Source organism: Xenopus laevis, chromosome 7L (assembly GCF_017654675.1).
Source record: "Xenopus laevis strain J_2021 chromosome 7L, Xenopus_laevis_v10.1, whole genome shotgun sequence".
In the NCBI taxonomy this organism is placed as follows: domain Eukaryota; kingdom Metazoa; phylum Chordata; class Amphibia; order Anura; family Pipidae; genus Xenopus; species Xenopus laevis.
The window spans coordinates 126,730,676-126,755,883 of record NC_054383.1 but is presented as its reverse complement, the minus strand read 5'-3'; the positions used below and the strand labels follow the sequence as shown (position 1 = coordinate 126,755,883).

The 25,208-nt window shown below is 40.2% G+C and overlaps 1 protein-coding gene and 1 long non-coding RNA gene across 8 annotated transcripts in view; one reads left to right on the top strand and one right to left on the bottom strand.

Annotated features, from left to right (window-relative positions):
- LOC121395701 overlaps positions 1-24,438 on the bottom strand; it is a 46,121-nt gene extending 21,683 nt beyond the window's left edge. For 2 of the 7 annotated variants that reach the window (XM_041569979.1, XM_041569978.1), the window contains exons 1-8: positions 23,933-24,435; positions 20,804-20,869; positions 19,610-19,675; positions 16,814-16,870; positions 15,439-15,561; positions 11,765-11,830; positions 9,319-9,384; positions 1,017-1,082 (exon numbers count right to left, since the gene is read on the bottom strand). In XM_041569979.1, coding sequence (XP_041425913.1) covers positions 1,017-1,082; positions 9,319-9,384; positions 11,765-11,830; positions 15,439-15,561; positions 16,814-16,870; positions 19,610-19,652 — 421 coding nt within the window. In that variant the 5' untranslated portion in view covers positions 19,653-19,675; positions 20,804-20,869; positions 23,933-24,435. Of the gene's footprint in view, positions 1-1,016; positions 1,083-9,318; positions 9,385-11,764; positions 11,831-15,438; positions 15,562-16,813; positions 16,871-19,609; positions 19,676-20,803; positions 20,870-23,932 lie in introns of all 7 variants that reach the window. The other 5 variants (XM_041569975.1, XM_041569976.1, XR_005962629.1 and 2 more) reach the window with 4 other exon arrangements.
- Positions 10,822-13,213, top strand: LOC121395711. The gene is made up of 3 exons (XR_005962635.1): positions 10,822-10,860; positions 12,725-12,927; positions 13,039-13,213. It is a non-coding gene; the product is annotated as an uncharacterized LOC121395711 (long non-coding RNA).
- Positions 24,439-25,208: the final 770 nt, after the last annotated feature.

The following is a 25,208-nucleotide window of genomic DNA, read 5'->3' as shown; positions in this document are numbered from 1 at the left end:
CAGCCTTATGCGTTTCATATAATAAGACACTTACTGTAATCATAGATTCTATGATTAAGTGTCTTATGATACAAAATTTGTAAGGCTGTATCCTGATGTAACTTGAATAAACTACCTACTACTTTATAAGTCTGTATGGAAGATTGATCCTTTAAAGTGCCTGCCTTTTTCATGATAGGGTTATCCCCTCCTCTAGCTGACGGTTCAGGGCGGTGCACCTGGGCCTCTTCCCATATCTGGTGAGTGCTTTACAATTGGAGATCTAAGAAACCTGTTACATTCTGACATCAGCTTTTGTGCCTTTATAATGCTCATTGTACCCTCAATTTAGTGAAATGTTATAGTTATAGTCCTCTTAGTCCCTTGCCATCATGTCATTGATCTTTGCCCACTCCATCCTGTTCTCATTTCTGTAACTTTGTCACCCCTCTTCTGCACCTGTTGGCACTATTGGTGGTCCTTGGCTGAAGGACTAACTACTTCCCCAATTTCTGCCCTTTAGCCCTCACTTTTCCTTACAGTGATGGATTCTGGGGCATGAAGTCCCTCTGCTTTCCACAGAATCTGTGCACCACCCACTATGTTCAGTGAGAGGCCTACATCCCAGGCTCCTCAATACCTCTCTACAAGTGAAATGAGGCAACGCTCTCTGTACCCTCAATTTAGTGAAATGTTATAGTTCTCTCGGCCCCTTGCTATCATGTCACTGATCTTTGCCCACTCCATCCTGTTCTCATTTCTGTACCTTTGTCACCCCTCTTCTGCACCTGTTGGCCCTATTGGTGGTCCTTGGTTGAAGGACTAACTCCTTCCCCACGTTCTGCCCTTTAGCACCCCCTAACTTTTCCTTACAGTGATGGATTTTCGGGCATGAAGTCCCTATGCTTTCCACAGAATCTGTGCACCACTCACTATGTTCAGTGAGAGACCTACATCACAGGCTCCCCAGTATCTACCCATAACTGAAATGAGGCAACACTCACTGTCCCCTAAATTTAGTGGAATGTTATACTTACATAATGCTTTGTCCACCTTTTGGATATGGTTTGAGCATGTGTTGTCAATTTTATCACAAACATCAGCTGCAAAAGATAAAAGATACTTCACATCAGAATGGGAAAGTTTGTACTGTGAAACGATTCATATGATGAAAGATCTTATAAGCTTCTTTCCGGCACACAATACAATACCCAACAATATTTTTTGCAAAAATGTAATACAGTATATAAGAGAAAGTTGCCATGTGCTTGACCTCTTTCCTGGGTCACAACTTGCTGGATGAGGTAGTTAGAAGGGCCCAGGGCAGATGTAGGCCTCAATAGGAGTAGCTTACTTTAGGAGTGAGAGGAAGGATCAGAGCATTTAATTGAGCTGCCATAGGATCCAATGAGGAGATCAGTTATGGTTAGTACCCTGAGGTGTCACCCACTATTATATGTACTCAAGTGGTCAGGCTCAGGGATAGGAGATGAAAGACCAACAGAGCACCAGAGAAGACATCCACTTAATTTAAAAATAACTATTCATTTCCAAATGTAAAAACATTGATGCAAACAGAATATTGGACCATCTGCTTTATGCATTTCATGGCATCCAGCCACTTCCTCAGAAACAAAGGACAGCTCATTCCACCCTCCATATAAAAAAGACCTCTACTCCTCCTTATTCTAACCTTTTTATGGGTTGGTTTGAGGTCTCTACAGCTTTAGAGATAATAATCCATAGGTGTAGAATTTTTTTTTCTCTCACTATATTGATGATTGTATTGGGATATGGGATGGGGATGAATCATCACTGGCTGGCTTTGTACATTATTGTTGTGGTTTGGTGGAGGGTATTTTCTTTTCTTTGGCGACACACTTGGATACAATTCCTTTTTTGGATATCACATTCACAGTGCAGGATCAAACTTTATGTACAAATATATACAGGAAACCGATGTGCCCGTAACACATAGCTACATTCTAAGAGTGTGCACAAAACCACTTGTTTGAGAGGCATCCCAGTGCACAATTTCTGCGGTCGAGGTGGATATGTTCTACTTGGGATGCCTTTCAGACAATGCATTTGTGGGACCACTTTTTACAGAGAGGTTATTTCAGGGCCGTGTGACTCAATAACAAGTAGGAAGCTGTTGTACATGCTTGACAGTCACATTTGCTGTGTTCTAGGGGTTAAGAACATTTGTGGTCATATTCAGGCAACCTATAATCGGCATTGAACACAGGACCCTGGCGTCTCTTTATTTCAAATTTTCGGCCAGATTTTTTCAATGTGCTGACAGCAGAGCTGCACTTGATTTGCAACAGGTGCAAAGTTGTATTTTGACGCAAGTATAGTACATACAGTATAATGAAAGGGGTTTAGCAACTCACTGTGAGGAAAAGTATGGAATTGCAGCTGTACTTGCAACTATAAATGGGCCCTTCTATATGTTTGTGAAGGTTCTAAGTCAAAGAATCCAAGAAGTGTCCAAAGATGTGCGAGAAGGCCTTCAATAAAGCAAATACATTGGTCACATTGTATGATGTTCTTGTCCATTACAACTTGTTTTTTTTTTTTGCCAATAAAAGTAGCATGTGAATATTATAATATCTCACATTCCCCCAGACACAAGTTGTGATGTCACATACAAGGCTCACATCTTCACCAATTGGTTGTAGTGATTTTATTACACATTAGAACACCAAATGGAACTATTTTTCCACACTGGGAACATTCCTGATGTAGGTAAGTCCATAAGTTGCAAACCCCTAAAGTGCAGTCAATTATCCAATAGGAACCTCTCAGTCTCTGAGTAGCATTCCCTCCAGGCAATTAGATATAAGTGGTCCAGTGACAATTCCAGCTGCATTAGTGTTAACTAATTGAGAATTCTCTTACCAACTCCTACTCCAGGGCACTCACACAGACCAGCAGGGTCTCCTTTTCCAAAATGGTATAAGCACTTGGCACCTCTGCTCCAGAAGTACAGCGTTTCCCAATTCCAGCAGTAACCAACTCCTCTCGGAACTTAGATCCTCAGTGGTTCAGCAGCCAATACTTCCATCAGACGTGGCACCGCAGCCACTATGTCCAACAATTCTGCAACAACTGAATTCACCCAGGTCCTCTGTGTGCCCTTTGAAAATCCCCAGGGCTTAATACCCCATTCCCTTGCTGTTAGTTCTATTGTTCAATTGGCTGGTCATACCCTTCACTTCCCCAGGGTTGGGCATTAGTCCTGCCTCCCACTGCTCAAGCAGGATGGTGTATGTGCTGTTCTCCTGGAGTGATTCATACATATACACAGACATAGATGCATGATTGCTGGACACCATAACGTAAGTCTCCATGTTCCCCCCCCCATGGAATGCCACAAGGCACCCCATTATTGGGTAGGGTCTGATGCATTGCTTGATGGCCTTACCCCTGTTCTTCTTATCTAGATATACCATCTACATTGCCATGTTCCTTGCTACCGCGGCATTGTATAGTAAGAGAGTACTGTTGTAAAGCAAGGCTCCATCGTAGTAACTTTCCATTGTCCTCAGGCACTCGTTGTAGCCAGCTGAGGGAATTTGGGCTGTGATCACTGTAAACTTGTTGCCACATAAATAGGGCTGCATTTTTTTTTCAATACCCATATGATTGCTAAGCATTTTTTTTCTACTGTAGCATAGGCCACTTTACAAGGCAGTCGTTTCTGTTGAGATATGTGATGGTATAAGATGATGGGATGTCCTCCTTTATGATTCACCTGTGAAATGACTGCTCCGATTCCAATTGTGGACGCATCTGTCTGAACTATGAAAAGTCCACTGAAGTCTGGAGCTGCAAGCACTGGTAAACTGGAGAGGGCACATTTCAGGGTGTTCATAGCTGTTTTTACATTCAGGAGTCCACTGTATGGTCTTTGCTCTCTTCTGGCTTGTCAGATCTAAGTCAGAATCCCCCCTAAACGTGACGATACCGCAGCGCCGCCGAGTTGTCGTAATAGTCATCCTGCTCAGTACGAGAGGAACCGCAGGTTCAGACATTTGGTGTATGTGCTTGGCTGAGGAGCCAATGGGGCGAAGCTACCATCTGTGGGATTATGACTGAACGCCTCTAAGCCAGATCTGTGAGGGGTTTATTTAGCTGTAATTTGTTATAAACATTCTGTAATAGTTAGTAGTTCTGAGAAAAGCCTGAACCTGCTTCTGAGTTTAGGATGTGGGCCATTTGGCTTTGGCCTCCACTTACTCCACTCCACCCATACGGTGATCTAACTAAGGCACCTCTGCCATGCCTAGGTGACACTTATCGGGACATAGGGTGAGGTCTGCAGAGCAGATTCTATCTAGGACTTGTTTAAGATGCTTGACATAATCATCCCAGGTCTGGCTGTATATGGCAATGTCATCCAAATAGTCTTGTGCAAAGTCTTGGCAGCCTTCTAGTAGAGTTTACTAGCTGTTGAAATGTGGCTGGGGCATTTTTAAAACTGAATAGCATGACTGTGAATTGATACAAACCAAATGGTGTGCTAAAACCAGATTTGGACTGTGCTTTTGCAGTCAGTGAAATCAGCCAGTACTCTCTGCTCAAATCCAGGTTAGTTAGATAGTTAGCCCCCCCACCAAGCCAGTCTAAAAGTGCACCTATTCTGGGCATAGTGTATGCATCTGTGGTAGTGATAGTATTGAGCTTCCAGTAGTCAACACAAAACCTTTAGGCACCAGAACAACAGGGGCTGCCCATTGACTGTGTGGAGGGACATGACACCAAGTGATAGCATCTCATCCAGTTCTTTGCGTATTCCTATACACACTGCATCTGTAATTTGATACGTTTGGCAGCAAATCGGAGAGTGTTTTTCAGTAAGCACTTGATGTTCTGCTAGAGTTGTATGACCTGAAATGAGTGAAAAGATTCTCTCATATGTTCATGGCAGGTGCTGTAATTGTTTTGAGTTGAGTTGTTCTCCCAGGATGACATGCTGGATGTGGATGGTTCCTTTTGATCAGATAAAAAGTCTGGAATGGAACATTCATCACTGTCTTCAGTGGGGAGACTACAAACCAATGACACTGGTTCCTCCCAGATACTTCATCATGTTAATATGAACTGTCTTGTACTGTTGAGGGTTGTCTGGGGGGGGGGGTTACCACATATGTTGTATCATGCAGTCGCTACTTAGGTGCCTTCCCAAGCCACGTGTAGCTTGTCATGTTTTACAGAAAGCAGGAGGAGAACTTGATCCCTTCTTGGAAACTACGTTCTTGTATATGTCAGTTGGACCAGTTTTTTTTTGTCTCTGTTGTGCTATGGAAAAGATGTTCTTGTGCCATCTGGGTCATCTGATGTAGCTTCTCTCTATATTTGAGAACAAAGTGTATAATAGGAGTACTTGTTTGTTGTGGTCCTCCTTCCCAGTACTCCCCTTGCAACTCTAGTGGGTCACGCACTCTGCGGCCATACAGCAATTCGAATAGGGAGAAGCCTGTAGATTCTTGGGGAATTTCCCTATGTGCAAATAGCAGATGAGGTCGGTAGCATTCCCAGTCCATTTCATCCATCCCCACAGAAGTGTTTAGCATATTTTTGAGAGTTCCATTAAATCTTAGACATAGGCCATTGGTTTGTGGGTGATATGGGGTAAAATGGATGGCCTTCACACCCCATCTTGCCAAATACATTGGAATACTTGAGACATAAATTCAGGTCCCTGACCTGACAGAATCGCACTGGGAAATCCCACTCTGGAGAAGATCTAGACTAGTGCATTGCCAACAGAGGTAGCATTGATGCGACAAAGGGTAATTGTCTCTGGGTAGCAAGTTGCATTAATCCACCACAGTTAAAATATATTGCTTTCCTGAATGACTAGGTCTGGATCAGATTTACTACAACCCACTGGAAGGGTTCTTCTATAATAGGGTGGGGTCAGTCGCTAAGGCATCTCTAAAGTTAGTAGTTTGAAAACCACTAGACGGTGGTTAAGTCAGTAGCAAAATTGTCAGTCATTAACTGTCCAAGTGACTTAGGGTGTGTTGTCTCCAGTGTGGCTGTGGCTTGTCCTTGTAGACCAGAGGGTGTAATACTGCAATGGATGTCTCCCATAGGGATGTAGCGAACGTCGGAAAAAAAGTTCGCGAACATATTCGCGAACTTGCGCAAAAATGCGAGCGGTTCGCGAACGGTTCGCGAACCCCATAGACTTCAATGGGAAGGCGAACTTTAACATCTAGAAAAGACATTTCTGGCCAGAAAAATGATTTTAAAGTTGTTTAAAGGGTGCAACGACCTGGACAGTGGCATGCCAGAGGGGGATCAAGGGCAAAAATGTATCTGAAAAATCTGCCTGTGTGTGCTTGGAAGAGATAGTGTAGGGGGAGAGCTGTTAGTGATTTCAGGGACAGATGATAGTAAGTTTGCTGGCTAGTAATCTGCTTGATACTGCTCTGTATTGGAGGGACAGAAGTCTGCAGGGATTTGAGGGACATTTTAGCTTAGGTAGCTTTGCTGGCTAGTAATCTACTGTTCTCTTTAAACAACTGCCTACTACACTACTGCACTACTACAGCGGTGGATACGGATTACGTAAAATATATGAATGCTGCTTGAAAAAAGTCACTCCGGTGTTTTTTCTGGAGACGGTAATATTATGGATATTTAGACAGAATGTGAACAAGGTCACACAGCTAGATGGCGGGTTGAAGAAAACAGTGTGCAAATAATGCCTACAGGGCAAATAATGCCTAAAAGGTCAACTTATACACTACTACAGCGGTAGTAAAATAAAAAAAAGTAAAATAAAAAAAAAATGAATATTAAAAAAAAAAATTAAAGTTGGTGCTGCTGAACTACTAGGAGCAGCAGATTAGCACACCAGTCCCACTCCCCAACACTGCTAGACTAATAGCACTGGGCTCTTATAGTAGTAGTAGTAGTAGTAGTAAAACAACAAAAAAATAAATAAAAGCAGTCCTTACAAGGACTACTGTTATTGCAGCAGTCAGCAGATGAGATCAGAAGCAGGACAGCTGCCCACTGCAGCTACATACAGAGCACTGCAGTAGAAGGTAGATTACTAGCCAGCAAAGCTACCTAAGCTTAAATGTCCCTCAAACCCCTGCAGACTTCTGTCCCTCCAATAACAGAGCAGTATCAAAACGATTACTAGCCAGCAAACTTTCAACTGTCCCTGAAATCACTAACAGGCAGCAGCTCTCTCCCTACACTATCTCTTCAGCACACACAGGCAGAGTGAAAAAACGCTGCAGGGCTTCGGTTTTTATAGGGAAGGGGAGTGGTCCAGGGGAGAGCTTCCTGATTGGCTGCCATGTACCTGCTGGTCTGGGGTGAGAGGGCAAAAAAAAGCGCCAACAATGGCGAACCCAAAATGGCGAACGTCGTGCGACGTTCGCGAACTTCCGGCGAGCGCGAACACCCGATGTTCGCGCGAACAAGTTCGCCGGCGAACAGTTCGCGACATCTCTAGTCTCCCACAGAATTCCTCACCAATACCGGTGCAGGTAGCTGAACCATGACCCCCACCTTATGTTGAATTGGATCATTTCCAATATCTACAGTGACTTGGGCCACTGGTATCTCTTTTCTGGTGCTACCAGCCAGAAAAATGCAAGCTGATTTTCCAGGTAAAATGTCTGCTGCTGTAAGAATGTGGGGCTCCAGCAATGTGATATTGGCCCCAGAATCCAGGAAACCTTCACTGGATCTGCCATTACAACCAGTCGAATTGAGGAAGCTCCTGGAACTCTGTGGGCACTGGGCTTGTAAATGAGCATTGGAACCACAGCGGAAACAGGTTCTGCTATTGTTTAAAAGTGCTCATGGGGCTGCCCAAGAGGATCCAACTTCTGGTTGGGGAGGGCAAACGCCATTACTTTGTTGGCCTCAACAAATTTTCGTACGATACTGGGTGTGTGTGTGGTGGAAGACGAGATGACCAATATCGGCAGAAGACTTGGATATCAGTCAACCTCGGAAACAGCCGGAAACACTACAATAATAAACAAGCTGCTATGTAGCAATGGTGGGAATTGAAAAAAGGCTATATGGTACATGTTAAATAGTGGATAACAAATAACACCGTTATGTTCTACAGAGCTTATCTGTTATCTACTGTGTATCCTGTGCTTGAATGGCTGCCCCCATGGCTACACAGCAGCTTGTTTATATAAACTATAGTAGTACTTATCTGTTAACTACTGTGTATCCTGTGCTTGAATGGCTGCCCCATGGCTCCACAGCAGCTTGTTTACATAAACTATAGTAGTACTTATCTGTTATCTACTGTGTATCCTGTGCTTGAATGGCTGCCCCCATGGCTACACAGCAGCTTGTTTATATAAACTATAGTAGTACTTATCTGTTATCTACTGTGTATCTTGTGCTTGAATGGCTGCCCCATGGCTCCACAGCAGCTTGTTTATATAAACTATAGTAGTACTTATCTGTTATCTACTGTGTATCCTGTGCTTGAATGGCTGCCCCCATGGCTACACAGCAGCTTGTTTATATCAACTATAGTAGTACTTATCTGTTATCTACTGTGTATCCTGTGCTTGAATGGCTGCCCCCATGGCTACACAGCAGCTTGTTTATATCAACTATAGTAGTACTTATCTGTTATCTACTGTGTATCCTGTGCTTGAATGGCTGCCCCCATGGCTACACAGCAGCTTGTTTATATCAACTATAGTAGTACTTATCTGTTATCTACTGTGTATCCTGTGCTTGAATGGCTGCCCCCATGGCTACACAGCAGCTTGTTTATATAAACTATAGTAGTACTTATCTGTTATCTACTGTGTATCCTGTGCTTGAATGGCTGTCCCCATGGCTACACAGCAGCTTGTTTATATCAACTATAGTAGAGTTTCTGAAGCAAACACAACAGTTTTACCAGTTCAGGGCAATACTGCATTATATTTGTATTACTTTAAAACACTTTCACTTGTTGATGTTACTGTTCCTTTAAGCCTCTACACAAGTGAAAGACCAAAAGCATTAGTAAAGGTCCCTCACTAGTGCAAAATTCAACTATGCACAGATAGACGCCTTATCTGGGGAGTGAAAAGATTTAATCTGCTGCAACTTCAATATTTTGGCTATGACTATGATACGTCTTCCATTACCTGCTCAAGACACTTGGAGGAGCATTCTGCACATCAGATTGAGTTTTTTTCCATAAATAAGATAGCAATTGATATTTTCAGGTTTGTTCAAGGTTTTTTAAATTTAGAAAAATCGGAATGCTTTAATCTGAATGTGATAAACCTCCCTGCCACACTCACTGTCCCCCTCAGTTTAGTGAAATTTTATACTTACACGTCGTTTTGCTAAATTGACTCTTACGATTTGACCATATGTTTTTCATTTTGTCCCATAGATTAGCTGCATGGGCAAAGAGACAGTGCATGTTAGAATGGGAAAATCTGTTTTACTAAACAATAGTCATACAGTAATGGGACCCATTATCAGGAAAGCTCCAAATTACGGCCTTCTCTGATGGACTCCATTTTATCCAAATAATCACATTTTCTGTGTAATAATAAAACAGTATCTTGTACTTGATCCCGACTAAGATATAATTAATCCTTATTGGAAGCAAAACCAGCTTATTGGGTTTATTAAATGTTACATAATTTTCTAATAGACTTAAGGTATGAAGATCCAAATTACAGAAAGATCTGTTGTCTGGAAAACCCCAGGTCTTGAGCATTCTGGATAACAGGCCCCATATCTGTATAATTATACAGAGGTAAAAGATGGTTATGTAATAAAAAGGGAATAATCTGCACATTGTATTGCTATATACTGTAGTTTGAGCTTTTATGATCATTAAATTAATGACATTTTTTTAAAAAAAAAAAGATTTAAAATTCAAAAATGTGCAAGAGAAAACACGTCTGAGTTTTACTGAAATGTTATACTCACAGAATACAAGCTGAAGGGCAGATCATAACGGTGTTAGAAGACTTCCAGTGAGACCGGCTGCAGGAGCAAAGATACTGTTTGTTAGGAAAGCCTCTGTTATTACAATAGGAAGAGATTCATACAATGATACAGAAAACAATGATATAAACCAGTCATAGGACTCCAGAAATACAACATAATACGTGAAATTGAGGCATATTTCCATGACATTCACCTCACAACAACACTCTGCACATTCTTGGGAAACAAAATCGGTAATACCTGTAGGGACCTATAGGATATCCTATCCCTATAGAGTTAATCCCCTACCTTTTGTATGTAGTTCTCTTTTCCCTTGTTATTGGCCAAGCCCTTGTAACTGGTAAAGTGAAACACCCACACCTATTGGACAAAGAGTGTAATGACACTCCCCTGCCACACTGCTATATAGTGTTGTGCAGGGAGTGGCCTCTTCCTCTTTGGCTCCTGGTGCTGCTGCTGGGTGAATCCCCACTGAGCCTGGGATCACCATAGGCCCCAGTAAGCATTTACCCCAGAGGGACCTGACACCTTTGGTGCTAAGTCGGGGACCAGGTAACCCCGTGAACGAGGACCAGCTAAGATAGTAAGATCTTGTTATAGTCTCTCTAGGAGAGAAAGACAGAGAGGTGTAGCAGAAAGAGCAGCTGTCGCTCCAACGAGGATTGTAGTAGGGAGTAGCTTCCCACAAGGCCTGTTTGCCTTTAGAGCAGGGAACTCAGTTGATAGGCATCTAGGTGAGCAAAGGACTACCTGTACCCTGCCTGATAGATCCCGATCCCCTCACTGTGCAACGTCGGTTGAACTGGGAATTGATGTACACCTATCTGCAATATCTTTTGGGAGTCGCACCTGTTTGACTGTGAACCTTGTACTGTCCAAAGTGATTCCACCTGCTGTGTCCTCAGTATATTTGTAAGTAAACCTGTGGTCATTTGCCTCTGGCATAATAAATCTGTGCTCCTGTTTTACCTTTTTAAAGAACCTCCTGGCGTCCATTATTCTATTTTGCACTTTTATGCCTGTGAGTTGTAGTTCAACTACAGTTTAAAGGGGAAGCTTCCATTTGGCGAAGGCTCTGCCCTGGGTGAAGATTCGCAATGTAACCCATGCACACTACCTAGCTGGTCACCCTTAACTTCTAATTGGCAGAATAGGCCAAGAAAGCGTTACATACCAATTATTTTCTATGCAGCCAATTTAATTCAGCTCTCCCATTTTGCCTGACAAGCTCTGGGCAGCCAAGTTTGGAAGTTTTACTTTGAAAGCAGCTAGTAAGTTGCAGGTAAAACGTATTCGTCCCTTTTATAAAATGTATAATTAAACCATAGAATTCTTAATGAATCAGATGAAAATTGAGCATAGGACTGGCCAGATATGGGATGACTTTGACGTAGTTGGCCAGCTTAAATATATTGCAATATATGGACAAACAATCCCTGTTTTGTTTAAAGGGTAAGGCATTTTTTAGAAGCAGTATGCACAAAATGTCGCTGTCTTAAATATATTGATAATGGGTTGAGTGCAGAGGACTCTTGTATTTGACTATATGTATTTTGTGGTCACACCCTCATTGCACCCCCGCCTAATGGTTTTTTAAAAAATAGTGGTGAGCACAACTTTCCCTTGTTTGTTAAAGCTCTGGGCATTTGCCAGCTGAAAGTGGCAGTTACTAGTATTTGCTGTGTTGTTTATATTTTGCATTGGAGGGTTGTACCCGTTTCATAGAAACGCAATCGATTGCAGCTGTAGGGAGAGCAGCCAACTACAAATCAGCATGTGTGAAAATCTCTCGCTTTTATTGAATTGCTATACTCACACAATCCTGCACCGAGGAGAAATCCTGATGATAACAATGATGTCAGAAGGCTTCCAGTTAGAGCAACTGCAGGAGCAAAGAGATACTATGTATTAGAATGGGACAGTCTTTCTTATTACAATAGGAAGAGATTCTGTATCCCAACTAGCAAAACCCAACTGGATGAAGAACAATAATGTATAAACCACTGAACAAAAGCCCTATGACTCCGGGGTACAACACAGTAAGTGAAACTGAGACATGGAATTCACCCCTTCTAAAACATTGGGCACATAATTCATGGGAAACCCCAAAAAAACTCCCAACAGGACCTCTGTCAGTTTAGCCTCCCAATCCCAAAATAGCACCCAGATTCTTTGTGTATTAATGACTACTGAGGGTCCTGTAGCGGGTTGGGTACCCACTGGTTACCCTCTAAAAAAGTGGGTACACTGTGGGTTGCGGGTTGGATTTTCTTGTGTAGGTAGATGTGGGTCTCACCTATATTTCTTATATTATGTTAGTTGCAGGTTTGTTTGCGTAGCGGATCCAATTGTGTACCTATGCTATATAAATAAATGATGATGATGATGATGATATGCGGGCTGATGTCTGGGTCGCAGATAAGGTAGTTGCAGGCCGGGTTGTTTAGCGGATCCAAGTAGCAATATATGTGGGTTGCAGTCTGGGTCGCAGATGAAGCAGTTGCAAGTCAGTTGGGTAGCGCATTTAAGCAAAAAAAAATGCAGGCTGCAGTCTGGGTCGCAGATTAAGCAGTTGCAGTTTGGCTTGGGTAGCGGATATAAACAGGTAAATATGCGGGTTGCAGACTGTGGATTGTGGGTCCAGGTCTCGAACTGATTTTGAGCAGAACTCTATTGAGTGTTTATCAGAAATACCTGTGTCCTATCATTGTAGATGTTTCCTTGCTAACTCCAGGAGTGCATGATAATTAATTAATTCATTGATTATTTTTTAAAGGAAAAAAATCGATATAAATTGCTTTGCTGGTGTGGAAATCGCACTGCAGTGGCAAGCTTCTGCACCCTTCCCAAGCCCTCCTCTCAATGCCATTCTGTCCCTTGCTTCACAAGCTGTCCATAGCCAGGGAGGAGCAATCCAGTGCCGCAAGATTGATGGTCGCTGTGTCGCCTTTTCTGAAGAGGAGCGGAAGTGGAGTTTTGGTAAGTTATTTCTTAATAAACACTTTGCAATTTTAAAGTTTTATTTGCCTTGGTGGCTTTTTTTTGATGTATACTAACGAATTTTTTTTTGATGTTACTGGTCCTTTAAAGGTGAACAATCCCTTCAATACTGACTTTACATAAAAACAAACTCATTGGGTGTTATTTATTATAACTGCCAAAAGCCTGAGAATAATTTTAACTATAACATCCGAATTTTGGATATTTCGGGATTTATTATACCCCGAGGAAGTAAAAAGTCAGAATCCAAAAATCTGGCGGACCTGCCGAGGTTGCATATGAGTCAATGAGAGAAGTCCCGAAGATATCCTGATCTGTGCTGGAATTCATGCGATAATCTGAAGAATTTGTGGTTTTCAGGCAAAAATCCAAACAAAAGTTTTTGGGTGGAAAATCTGAAAAATTCGTACGATTCGTCAGTTTTTTTTTTTTTTTTTGCACAGGAAATTTTCGGAAAGTGTATTGATAAATAAGGGGGGAAAACCTGTGCAGATTTGGTCAGATTATTTTTGAGAAAATGAGTTAAATTCTGATTTTGATAAATAATAAATGGTGCAAAAAAAGTGGGGCAAAAATCTTGCTTTTTTTAACCTTTGCACCCTGTTGCACACCATAAGTGAAAGGTTTTGGGCTATGCCCTAGAAGAAATTAGATACATCTAATAGGGATGCACCAAATACACTATTTTGGATTCGGCCGAACCCCCGAATCCTTCACGAAAGCTTCGGCCGAATGCCGAACCGAATCCGAACACTCATTTACATATGCAAATTAGGGGTGGGAAGGGGAACATTTTTTTACTTCCTTGTTTTCTGACAAAAAGTCACGCAATTTCCCTCCCCACCCCTAATTTGCATATGCAAATTAGGATTCGGTTCGGCTGGGGAGAAGGATTCGGCCGAATCCAAATCCAGCTGAAAAAGGCCGAATCTCGAACCGAATCCTGGATTCAGTGCATCCCTAACATCTAATATGCAAATCTATGTCACTAGCAAACTATTCTACATCTCACCTGGACCAAAGCTCAGCAGGACCATTTTAAACAAATAGATAATCACACTTTAAAGTAAGAGATTATAGAAGGAAATAGTGATGGGCGAATTTATTCACCACGCGCGAATTTGCGCGATTCGCCGCCGGCGAATAAATTCGCGAAACAGCTGTGAAAATTCACTGGCATAAAAAAAAAATGGAAGCCGGCATCCGTTTTTTGGACGCCATTGCATTTTTGCGACGCCATTGCATTTTTGCCAAAAAAACGGACGCCGGTGTCAAAAATTCTAATTTTTCGGCAAAGCAAAACGGCGCAAATTCGCCCATCACTAGAAGGAAATACACTATACTTGTATTTATTATACTAATATAATCAGTTGTCTGTCAATACCCAAGAGCAGAAAAAATACAGCAGGTATTCACTGTAGGTGAAAAGAGCTAACGCTTATCGGCCCATTTACTGAATTGATTTTTCCTCAAATCACAAAAAATTTGTGGTTTTCCTATTTTTTTTTTTTAAAAAACTCTAAAAACTTCAACATTTATTAAGTGTAAAAATCACAAAAACCACTAATACAATACTTCATGTAAAAGTTGTCCTTTAGAAGTCAATGGGAGCTGAGCTGATCCTATTGGACTGTTTTTGTTTTTTATTTCTCTAGGAAATGTCTAAAAACTTAAATTTTTAGAGGTTTTTGAGGTATTATTATTTTTTTATTTTTTGCACATAATTTTCCATTCATACTTTTTTTTATTCTCATTTTTTAATGAATGTCATGGCATACGTAGTTTTAGGGGACGATTCACTATGGGTCGAATATCGAGGGTTAATTAACTAGGAATTAAAATCCTTCGACTTCGAATCCTTCGAATTCCTTCGATCGAACGATTCGAAGGATTTTAATCCAACGATCGAAGGAATATCCTTCGATCAAAAAAAGTTAGCCAAGCCTATGGGGACCTTCCACATTGACTTCGGTAGCTTTTGGATGGCGAACTAGGGGGGTCGAAGTTTTTTTTAAAGAGACAGTACTTCGACTATCGAATGGTCGAATAGTCAAACGATTTTTACTTCGAATCCTTTGATTCGAAGTCGAAGGTCGAAGTTGCCCATTCGATTGTCGAAAGAGCCCGAAAAAAACTTCGAAATTCTAAGTTTTTTACCTTCGAATCCTTCACTCGAAGTAAGTGAATCGGCCCCTTATAGTTTGTCAGTCTAGTTGTAGATTCTAGTGATGGGTTAATAAATTCGGCAGGTACAAATTCGCAGTGAAATGAAACTGAAAGTGCATGAAACTGCCGCACATAATTCACTGGCGTAAATTTTGCAAGAAATTCGAGCATTTTTCGACTAAATGAAATGGGACAAATCGCCCGCCATCACTAGTGGATTCAAAAACCTCTAAAACCACCAAAAAAACCCCACCATCTGACCTTTGATAAAAAGGCCTTCGCCTGTACCCTTGACTTTTAGTGAATTGTCTATACTGTACTTACATAATCCTGCACCGAGCAGAGCTGCTAATGATAACAGTGGTATAAGAATCTTCCCACTTCCGCCTGCTGAAAACTCTTTGGAAGACCCCAGGTTTCGAACATTCTGGATACCGGGTCCCATACCTGTATATGATTTTCAAGGACAGTTTGCCCCTTATATAAAGGATTATCGCAAATAAATGTATTAAATCCACAATACAATATTTTCTTGGACTGTCTTTTTTTTTTTAAAAAAAAGAACATTAAAATTCTAGAATTATATATGTGTTGTTTTTTTTTAGATTATTTTTCCCATTTATTCTATAAAAGAGAACTTCGGTATGTGTAAATTTTTTTGTATACACTATACAAGGGTTACATTTTGAATTCATGGGAGTTTTTTTAAACTCCCATCAATTTGAAATTCGACTAATCGAAATGTATTATTATAATCAAATTTTTTCATTTTTAAACGACTGAAAAATTCTAATCGAATTCTCAGAAAAAAAACATGATTGTCAGGAAGTCTGTAAACATCTCCAAATTGATCCCTGGACATCTCCCATTTTCCCAGGTTTTAGGTGGCGAATAGTCGAATTCTTAAAGGGCCAGGGTATGATAACTCTCAAAAATCAAAATTGAATTTTTTAAAAATACTTGAATCAAATTTGGATAACTACATAGTTGAATTTTACTGTTTTGACCTTTAAAATTTTTGAAAATTCGAATTTTCAATTCGACCCTTGATAAATAACTATATATATATATATATATATATATATATATATATATATATATATATATATATATATATATATATATATATATATATATATATATATATATATATATATATATATATATATATATATATATATATATATATATATATATATATATATATATATATATGCCCCATAGAGAACTATATGCTCCCACAACTTCGAAAATCGCATTAAAAAAGACGAATCAAGATTTATTTAAGAAATCAAAGTTTTTAACTTCAGGTAAGTAGGCCGTAATCGTTCGAATCAAAATTTTAGCGCACTTGCTTAAATTCAAAACAAAGTATTTGCCCCAAAAAACTTTGATTTTTCAAAGTCCACCAAATGACTCCAAATAGGTTCTAGGAGGTCCCCATAGGCTAAAACAGCAATTCGGCAGGGTTTTAGATGGCGAATGGTTGAAGTCGAAGTTTTAAAGAGACAGTACATAAGTTTTGATATTGGAATAGTCTAATTTTTTTCAAATTCAAATAGAATTTTGGCCTATTCTATAGTTGAAGTACATGAAAATAGCTCGAAATTCTACATTTTTTACTTCAAATTTTCACTTTCGACCCTTGATAAATCTGCCCCTCACGGTACTTTCAGTTTTAGGAAAACATTATACTTACAACCCAGTTTTTCGACCTGAGTGGCTATTGCTTTTATTAAAGTGTCACGCTGACCATCTGCAAGAGCAAATAGACACTGTGTATTAGAATGGGAACTTCCATTGCACTTCCCTATGAACAGATACGTAGAGCCAATTAAACTTAACGTTCTGTAATAGTGATGGGCGGATTTATTCGCCAGGCGCAAATTTGCTGTGAATTTCCACGTTTCGCTGCCGGTGAATAAATCAGCCAAATTGCAGCGATGATTCGCCAGCGTCAAAAAGTTTTTTGACGTTGACGACAATTAATAGACGCACATTGACTAATTTCGCGGGAAATTCTCAAATTTTCCGGCATAGTGAAACGGGAGAAATTCGTCCATCACTATTCTTTAAACCAACTAGTAAATGGCAAGTGGCAAAACACAATTGCAAAACACTCAATAGTTTAATCCAGAATGTTAATGCTGGTGAGCCCCAATTGTCACGACCGGCACCCAATACCAGAACAAGTGCCAAGCACCCTGGTCTCGGCTTCACCAGTAGTGTGACCACCGTTGGGCTTCGGGAGGAGCCCTCAGCTTAATTGGGTGCCACCTGGACTTAACGAGGGGTACAAGGTGAGATGTTCTGGCTGGCAAAGGGGCACGGCTGTTAGCAGAGTCTTTTGGGCTGAAGGTCACGGTACAAATGGAGCAGGCAAGAGAATCGTCAGACAGGCTGGGTCGAGGCAGGCAGATATCAAGAATTGTCAGGCAGGCAAGGGTAAAACCGGGTTGTCAATCAAGGGGTTAAGCAGGAAGAGTTGTTGTAGGCAGGCAAGGGTCAGGATACAGAATAGTCAGGAACAGGCTGGGTCAAACATAGGTAATCAGACAGATAAAATACAGATCAGATGCACAAGGCTCAGGAAACCACTAGATACAAGTTCTATCACGGGCACTGGCTGGGAGTCACAATGGGCCTTAAATACATTCAAATTTTGTGCCAAAACGTGTGCCAATGCGCCTGTACCTTTAAGAGGCGCACAGGCACGCCGCGCGCGCCCTAAGGATCAAAGATGGCGCCAGCTCCGTCAACTAAGAACCACGCGGCGGGCGCCCCCCCGCCACACAGGTAGTTTTATTACACCAATATTTCAATTGCCAAACCCAAAATAACAATGATTCCCCCCCCCCCTTTATTAATGATGGATTGTAATAATCCAATGATCTAGCTGAAGGAGTGCACGAGAGCTCTGCCATTTAGCACCCTTCATGTCACTCACAAACCCAATGGATATTGCACCCAAGGGCCTCAAAGCAAATTATTTTTGAATTTCCAGGCTTGGGGGCAAATTTTGGTTGAATAACAACCAGATGTACTGACAAACAAAATCTCTTGTAGCTGCCAGTCCACAGAGAGGCTAAGAAATAGGCAATAACAGCACTTATTTGTCACTCCAGGAACCTTTTAGGCTTCCATTGCTCCCCAACTCTTTTTCATTTTGAATGTGGCTCACGGGAAACAAAGGTTGGGGACCCCTGCTCTAAGTGACAATGGTTAGTGATGGGCGAATGTGGGGCGTTTTGCTTCGCTGAAAAATTTGCAAATTTCCTGGGAAATTCGCAAAATGGCGAAAAATTCACCAAACAGTTTTCGCGGTTTCGCAAATTTATTCGCCAGCGGCGAATCACGGGAATTCGCGCCTGCAGAATGAATTCACCCAACACTAACAATGGTCCTGAAGGGTCTGTGATCCAGGCCTTCAAAGTTGCCTCCAGCAGCTCCCCATTTTGGATTTTAAGTGCCAGCAGCCACTTAGGGTTTGTGGGAAATGATTAAACCATGAGCAGTAAGTGAGGTTACATCTGTCATAGAAGATGATGCTACAGCGCTTGCCATGTAATGTGAATCTGAATTACCAAATCAGACAACTTTTATATGCTCAGTAAATGGCAACAGCCCCAAGCATGTCCTGGCAATCAGCAGAAAAGAAGATGGGGAGCTACTGGGGCATCTTCATTGGCATTTATCAGGGCTTTTTATAGTTGGAAAACTGGGTCCTTTTTTAAGTTAATTTGTTCAACTTCCTTCCAAGAAATACAGTTGTTTATGTTATTAATTTAATTTTCTGAGGTATAATTTGAATTTAGGATTCGATTCAGGCAAATCATTTGTGGATAATATGATATTTGTCCAACTCTTAAAACTGATCCAGTGCATACCTATTATTTTATAAAGCATACACAGAGAAATATTTATTTAAAGGAGAAACAAACCCTTAATAATAAAAAACCTCTACCCCCCTACCCTACAAAGACCCCTCCCTCCCCTCCCCCAGCCTAGCTGCCCCTGGGCAAATTCCACTAACTGTTTACTTACCCCTCCGTACAGATTCTGTCCAGCGGAGTTCATAGCAGCCATCTTCTTCGATAATCTTCGGAATGAGACCAGCAAAGCGGCGTTTGCACAATCGGAGTAATTTTCTGTTTCGCGACAACTGCGCATGCGCCAAAACTCACAAAGCTTGACGAAGCGCCGGTCTCATTCCGAATATTACCGAGGGGCTTAAAGATGGCACCCGTGAATTCTGCTGGACAGAATCTGCTCCGAGGGGTAAGTAAAGAGTGAGGGGCATTTGCCTGGGGTAGACTGGGGGATAGGAGGGATGGGGGTCTATGTAGGGTAGGGGGTAGGGTTTTTTTTATTAAGGGTTTGTTTCTCCTTTAATACACTACAATGACAGGCTTCGTGGACAGGTTTTTATCACACAGATGAAATTTGCCAACACTCATTGTACTCATGATGAGTATTAGGGAAATGTTATACTTACATAATTCTGAGCCGGCCAATGGGGTCACTATTAACAATCCCATTAGAATCTTTCCAGTTAGACCGTCTGCAAGATCAAAGAGACACCGTGTATTAGAATGGCAAAGATTTACTATCAACAGATTCTTATCAGATCCAGGGATCAGAAAAGTCAGTCTAAAAGTAGGTCTGGCAATGTCTGGCAAAAAAAAGAAAATGTGAAAAACTCAAAGGTTTTATCAAGGGTCGAATTTCGAGGGTTAAAAAACCCTCGAATTCGACCCTCAAAGTAAAATCCTTTGAATTCAAATATCGAATTTGAAGGATTTTAGCGCAAAAGCTTCGATCACATCGTTCGAGCGATTTTAAGCGATCGATCAAAGGATTTTTATTCAACCAAAAAAAACTTAGAAAAGTGCTGGGAAAGGTCCCCATAGGCTAACATTGGACTTCGGTAGGTTTAAAGTGGCAAAGTATGAAGTCGAAGTTTTTTTTAAAGAGACAGTATTTTGATTATCAATGGTTGAATGGTCGAACGTGTTTTACTTTGAATCGTTCGAATCATTCGATTCGATCGAATTTGACGGTCGAAGTACCCAAAAAATTACTTCGAAGTTCGAAAATTTTTTCATTTGAATTACTCACTCAAGCTTAGTAAATCTGCCCCTAAAAGTCTAAAAAAACAACTTCCAATTGGATCAGTGCAGCTCTCATTGACTTCTATGGAACCTCGACTTCTTTTACTTGATGACGTTTTATATTAGAGTTCTTTGTGGTTTGTATACTAAATAAATCTAAAAAAATTTTAGAGACATTTTGACAAAAACACATTTTTAGAGAAAAATATTTGATTCGTAAAAAAAAAAAAAAAAATCCAAATGTTAGCAAATCGGCCCCTTAGATTCTTAATGACCACCAGGCTGTTACACCTTTGCTGAGAATGTATAATCTATACAGGTATGGGACCTGTTATCCAGAAGGGATCAAGTACAATATACTGTTTTATTATTACAGAGAAAAAGGAAGCCATTGAGTCTATGGGAGAAATAAAACCTCAGGGTTACCAAATTGGTGTGTATTCAGTATATATTGAATGTACAATACACATAGAGAATAATAAATATTCAATACCCTTCCATGACAGGTTTGTCTATTACTCTGTAATAATAAATTGAGGTAAGACTCACACTAACATTCAGGGAAATGTTATACTTACATAAGGCTGCGCCGACCAGAAGGGTCAATAATAACAATGGTAGTAGACGCTGTCCACTCACAAGTACTGCAAAAAGTAAAAAGACACTGTATTTGGTTACATGGTTAGATAGTTGGTTTGGGTTGAAAGAAGCCAAACGTTCATAAGGTCTATCAAGTACAGCCTCTCCAAATCATGTGTGTGTTTATAAATCATTTTCTAAACCTTGACAGTCTACAATCATAACTAAAGTCTTTCCTCCCTCTAGCTAGTTTAGTTGCCCATCTCTGCACTCTCTCCAGCTCATGTATATCCTTCTTAAAGGGATCCTGTCATCGGAAAACATGTTTTTTTCAAAATGAATCAGTTAATAGTGCTGCTCCAGCAGAATTCTGCACTGAAATCCATTTCTCAAAAGAGCAAACAAATTTTTTTATATTCAATTTTAAAATCTGACACGGGGCTGGATATTTTGTCGATTTACCAGCTGCCCCTGGTCATGTGACTTGTGCCTGCACTTTAGGCACTTTAGGAGAGAAATGCTTTCTGGCAGGCTGCTGTTTTTCCTGCTCAATGTAACTGAATGTGTCTCAGTGAGACATGGGTTTTTACTATTGAGTGTTGTTCTTAGATCTACCAGGCAGCTGTTATCTTGTGTTAAGGAGCTGTTATTTGGTTACCTTCCCATTGTTCTGTTGTTAGGCTGCTGGGGGGGAAAGGGAGGGGGGTGATATCACTCCAACTTGCAGAACAGCAGTAAAGAGTGATCGAAGTTATCAGAGCACAAGTCACATGACTGGGGGCAGCTGGGAAATTGACAATATGTCTAGCCCCATGTCAGATTTCAAAATTGAATATAAAAAGATCTGTTTGGTTTTTTGAGAAATGGATTTCAGTGTAGAATTCTGCTGGAGCAGCACTATTAACTGATTCATTTTGAAAATAAAAAATTTTCCCATGACAGCATCCCTTTAAGGACTGCAGGCCAAAACTGCCCCGATACATACCAGGGACCTTTAAAGAGGCAAAATTATGTTTCCATCCCTCAAGTTGTTGCTCTTTTTTTATGCAAGACAGAACTTTATTACGTATCTACTGCCTAGAGATACACAGATTATGCTATTTGGAAAAAAAATGACCATCTAATGTATAACAGGCATAAATGTATACCCAGGTACATAATCTTGCATTTATCAACACTGAACTTAATTTACAAAGTTTCTGCCACTGTCTTTACAAATATTATTGTTCTGGCTAATATTCCTTAATCAAGTCTAGGTAGATCATATCCACTGCCACACTAGTATCCAGGCCTCTGCTCCTAAAAGGCAATTAACTAATTCTGGCAATATCTATTTGCAATGTATTCTGGTATCAAATGCAATGTATTCAAGTATCTTATTCCTTATTACTTCTTATAAAGCTTTTCTATAGCTGATGTTGAGATTAAGGGAGGAACTCCACGGATGCGTTTGGTGCCGACACGTCGCCATGTGACGAAACGCATGTGACGTGTCGGAGGTTGCGCAGAAACAGGAAGTGAAGGAGAATCGCATGTAAGAAATACATTTATCCGACTGCGTTTTCATCCGACAATCAGATAAATGTAGTTCTTACATGCGACGTGTCGGCACCAAACGCATTGTGGAGTTCCTCCCTAACTTGTCCGATCAAACTAACGATTTGACCGTATTTATAATTTAAAAAGCTTGACTTTATCGGATTGGTGAAAATCCGAATCGTGCATATTTTTTTCATTTTTGCCAGAAAAGCTCAAAATAGTCGGATTTTCTGCCTAAATCCAGCACAGACCACAGAAACTTCCAAATAGGATAGGACCTCTTCCATTAACTTATATACAACCTTGGCAGGTCTGAGATGGCAGATTTTCAGATTCTGACTTTTTGCATCCTTGGGATATGATAAATCTAGAAAAAATTGAGTTGTTTTTCCACTAAAAAAAAAATTTGTAAAAAAAATTAGAATTTTTCTAGTGTCGAATTTTAAAGTAATGGGCACTCCCATAACTTCGAAATTTGAATAAAAAAAAGACCCAATGACCCAATTTATCAAAAAATAGTTTTAATCAGGGTGAATAAGCTGTTTTCATTCGAATTCGAATCGAACAGTAACAGCACATTTCCAAAAAAAACTTTTTTTTTTTTTTTTTAAAGTGCACCAATTGACTCCAAATAGGTTCTAGGAGGTTCGCCATAGGTTAAAACAGCAATTCAGCAGGTTTTAGATGGCGAATGGTCAAAGTCGAATATTTAAAGAGACAGTACATGATAAATTTCGATATTCGAATTTTCACATTATTTTCAAATTCAGATTGAATTTGGGCTATTCCTTAGTGGAAGTACACAAAAATTAGCTCAAAATGCAATTTTTTTTAATTCGAATTTTCACTTCGACCCTTGACATATCTGTCCCTATGTGTCACAAGTGAGGTTGCTTACGCTATGCATAGTAGTGCCACCATTTATAAATAATTGCATTTAAATTAATGTTCAAATGTTGTGTGACTGAAAGTTGCCCATGTGGTTTCTTTACAACCCTCTGTGTTATGGTTAGTCACATATTATAACAGTTTTCTTCTTTTCAGGGAGAGTGAGTTCAGCCTTTACACACTCCCCCAAGTTCAGCACTGTAAATATGACATTCGTCTGTTATAAAATGTAGTATTAGGTATTTGTTTGTTCATTAGAGTTGATATTCATTTTTTCTATAAATGAGAACTTTTATAGAATATAAAATATGAAAAATACTATTATGACAAATTGACAGAGGCAGAGAAACTGTATTTGCTCTGATCCTGTAGTTGTTTAATGGCACCTTCGAGAAAACCGGACCAGTATAGCAATACATCACCCTCTCAGAATAAAACCTATATCTATTCATCATGAGAACATTTCTGTATATAATATAATATAATATTATCTAATGATCTATATAAGTTATCAAGGAATAACATAGAACACTCACAAGGCACATGGGCTCCAATACAACAAATCTCAGAATTTGTTTGTACCTAAATTGCCTCTAATTTCTGGTAATGATAAGTTCTGTACATCACAGGAGCCAATAATATCCCAAAATGCTTCCCAAATAGAAACACTCATAAAATGTGTCCTCTAATGTATCTCCTACCTTTTTAATTTCAGCCAAGAGGTGCCTTCCAGCCCAAGCAGCTCAGTGTTTGCTCTCACTCCTTCTCAGAACCAGGCAGCACAGCTTTAAAATGGCCTCTGCAGTATCTGCAGTGTAAATGCATCTTCTGTTTTGGTTTCACTTTCATTCTGGGGGGGATGTGTGACAGAATGATGTTGGGAAAAAAAAAAATTGGAAGCAATTTATTTTATGAAAGAGAACCCTTTAAAAATCAACCATACTTTGAGGTGAGAAAGCTGTTACGTAATGAACCATGGAAAACTGGTACAGTGAACACAAACAATAACAATTAATGACACAAAGCCTATGGGATGTCACCCAGAGGAAATTGTCTCAATCAAATGCACAAAAACACACCTCCCAACATTTTGGAAATAAAAAGAGGGACAAAAAAGTTGCAAGGAGAACATTTTTGATCACGCCGCTAATTACCATGTTCATTTTCCAAAAGTTGGCAGGTTATGAAAGTTTGAACATATTTCTGTGGTTTTTTTCCAGTTATTACAGTTTTGCTAGTGAAGGTTAATTGCCCTTTAAGCTGTGAGTCTAACATTTCCCAAGAGACCTGTTATCTTATATTGTTACAATTACTTATTTGCTTATCTCGAAATTGATACAAAATTATCTGCAGCTTTGGCTGTTCTGGGCTCTCTGCCAAACGCCAATTAAGTTAGAAACATTGTTTCTTCTTCTGGCTGTTCAGTGCAGAGAAAACGGGACTTTCCAGAACAAACGAGGGACTGTGGGCTGAGCTGTCAAAAGAGGGACTGTCCATTCTAAAAACTGGACAGTTAGGACTTATGACTACTGTTGCTTCTGGATCAAGTGAAATTGCCACATGGGTTATATTGCTCTAAGCCCAAACCACAACAGTGAGCTTGACCCCCAGTTTTCAGGAAAATACATCTCTGCTCTGCTATTAAATTCCAACATTTAAAAAGGCACCTGGCCCAGATGGGTGTTTAAAAAAAGCTTTTTTTTTTAAAAAAAAAGGGTTGCTTCACCTTTAAGTAAACTTTTGGAGGCCCATTTATCAGTCCAAATTTATCTCATTATTTTGTGAAAAATACTCCGACCAAATCTGCATAGGTTTTTTATCAATACATTTTCCCAAATATTTCCTGTGCGGGAAAAAATCGTAATCTTTGGATTATTGCACAAAACCCAGTGCAGATATCTTTGAGACCTCTCCCATTGACTTATATACAACCTCGGCAGGTCTCAGATGCCGGATTTTTCGGATTCTGACTTTTTC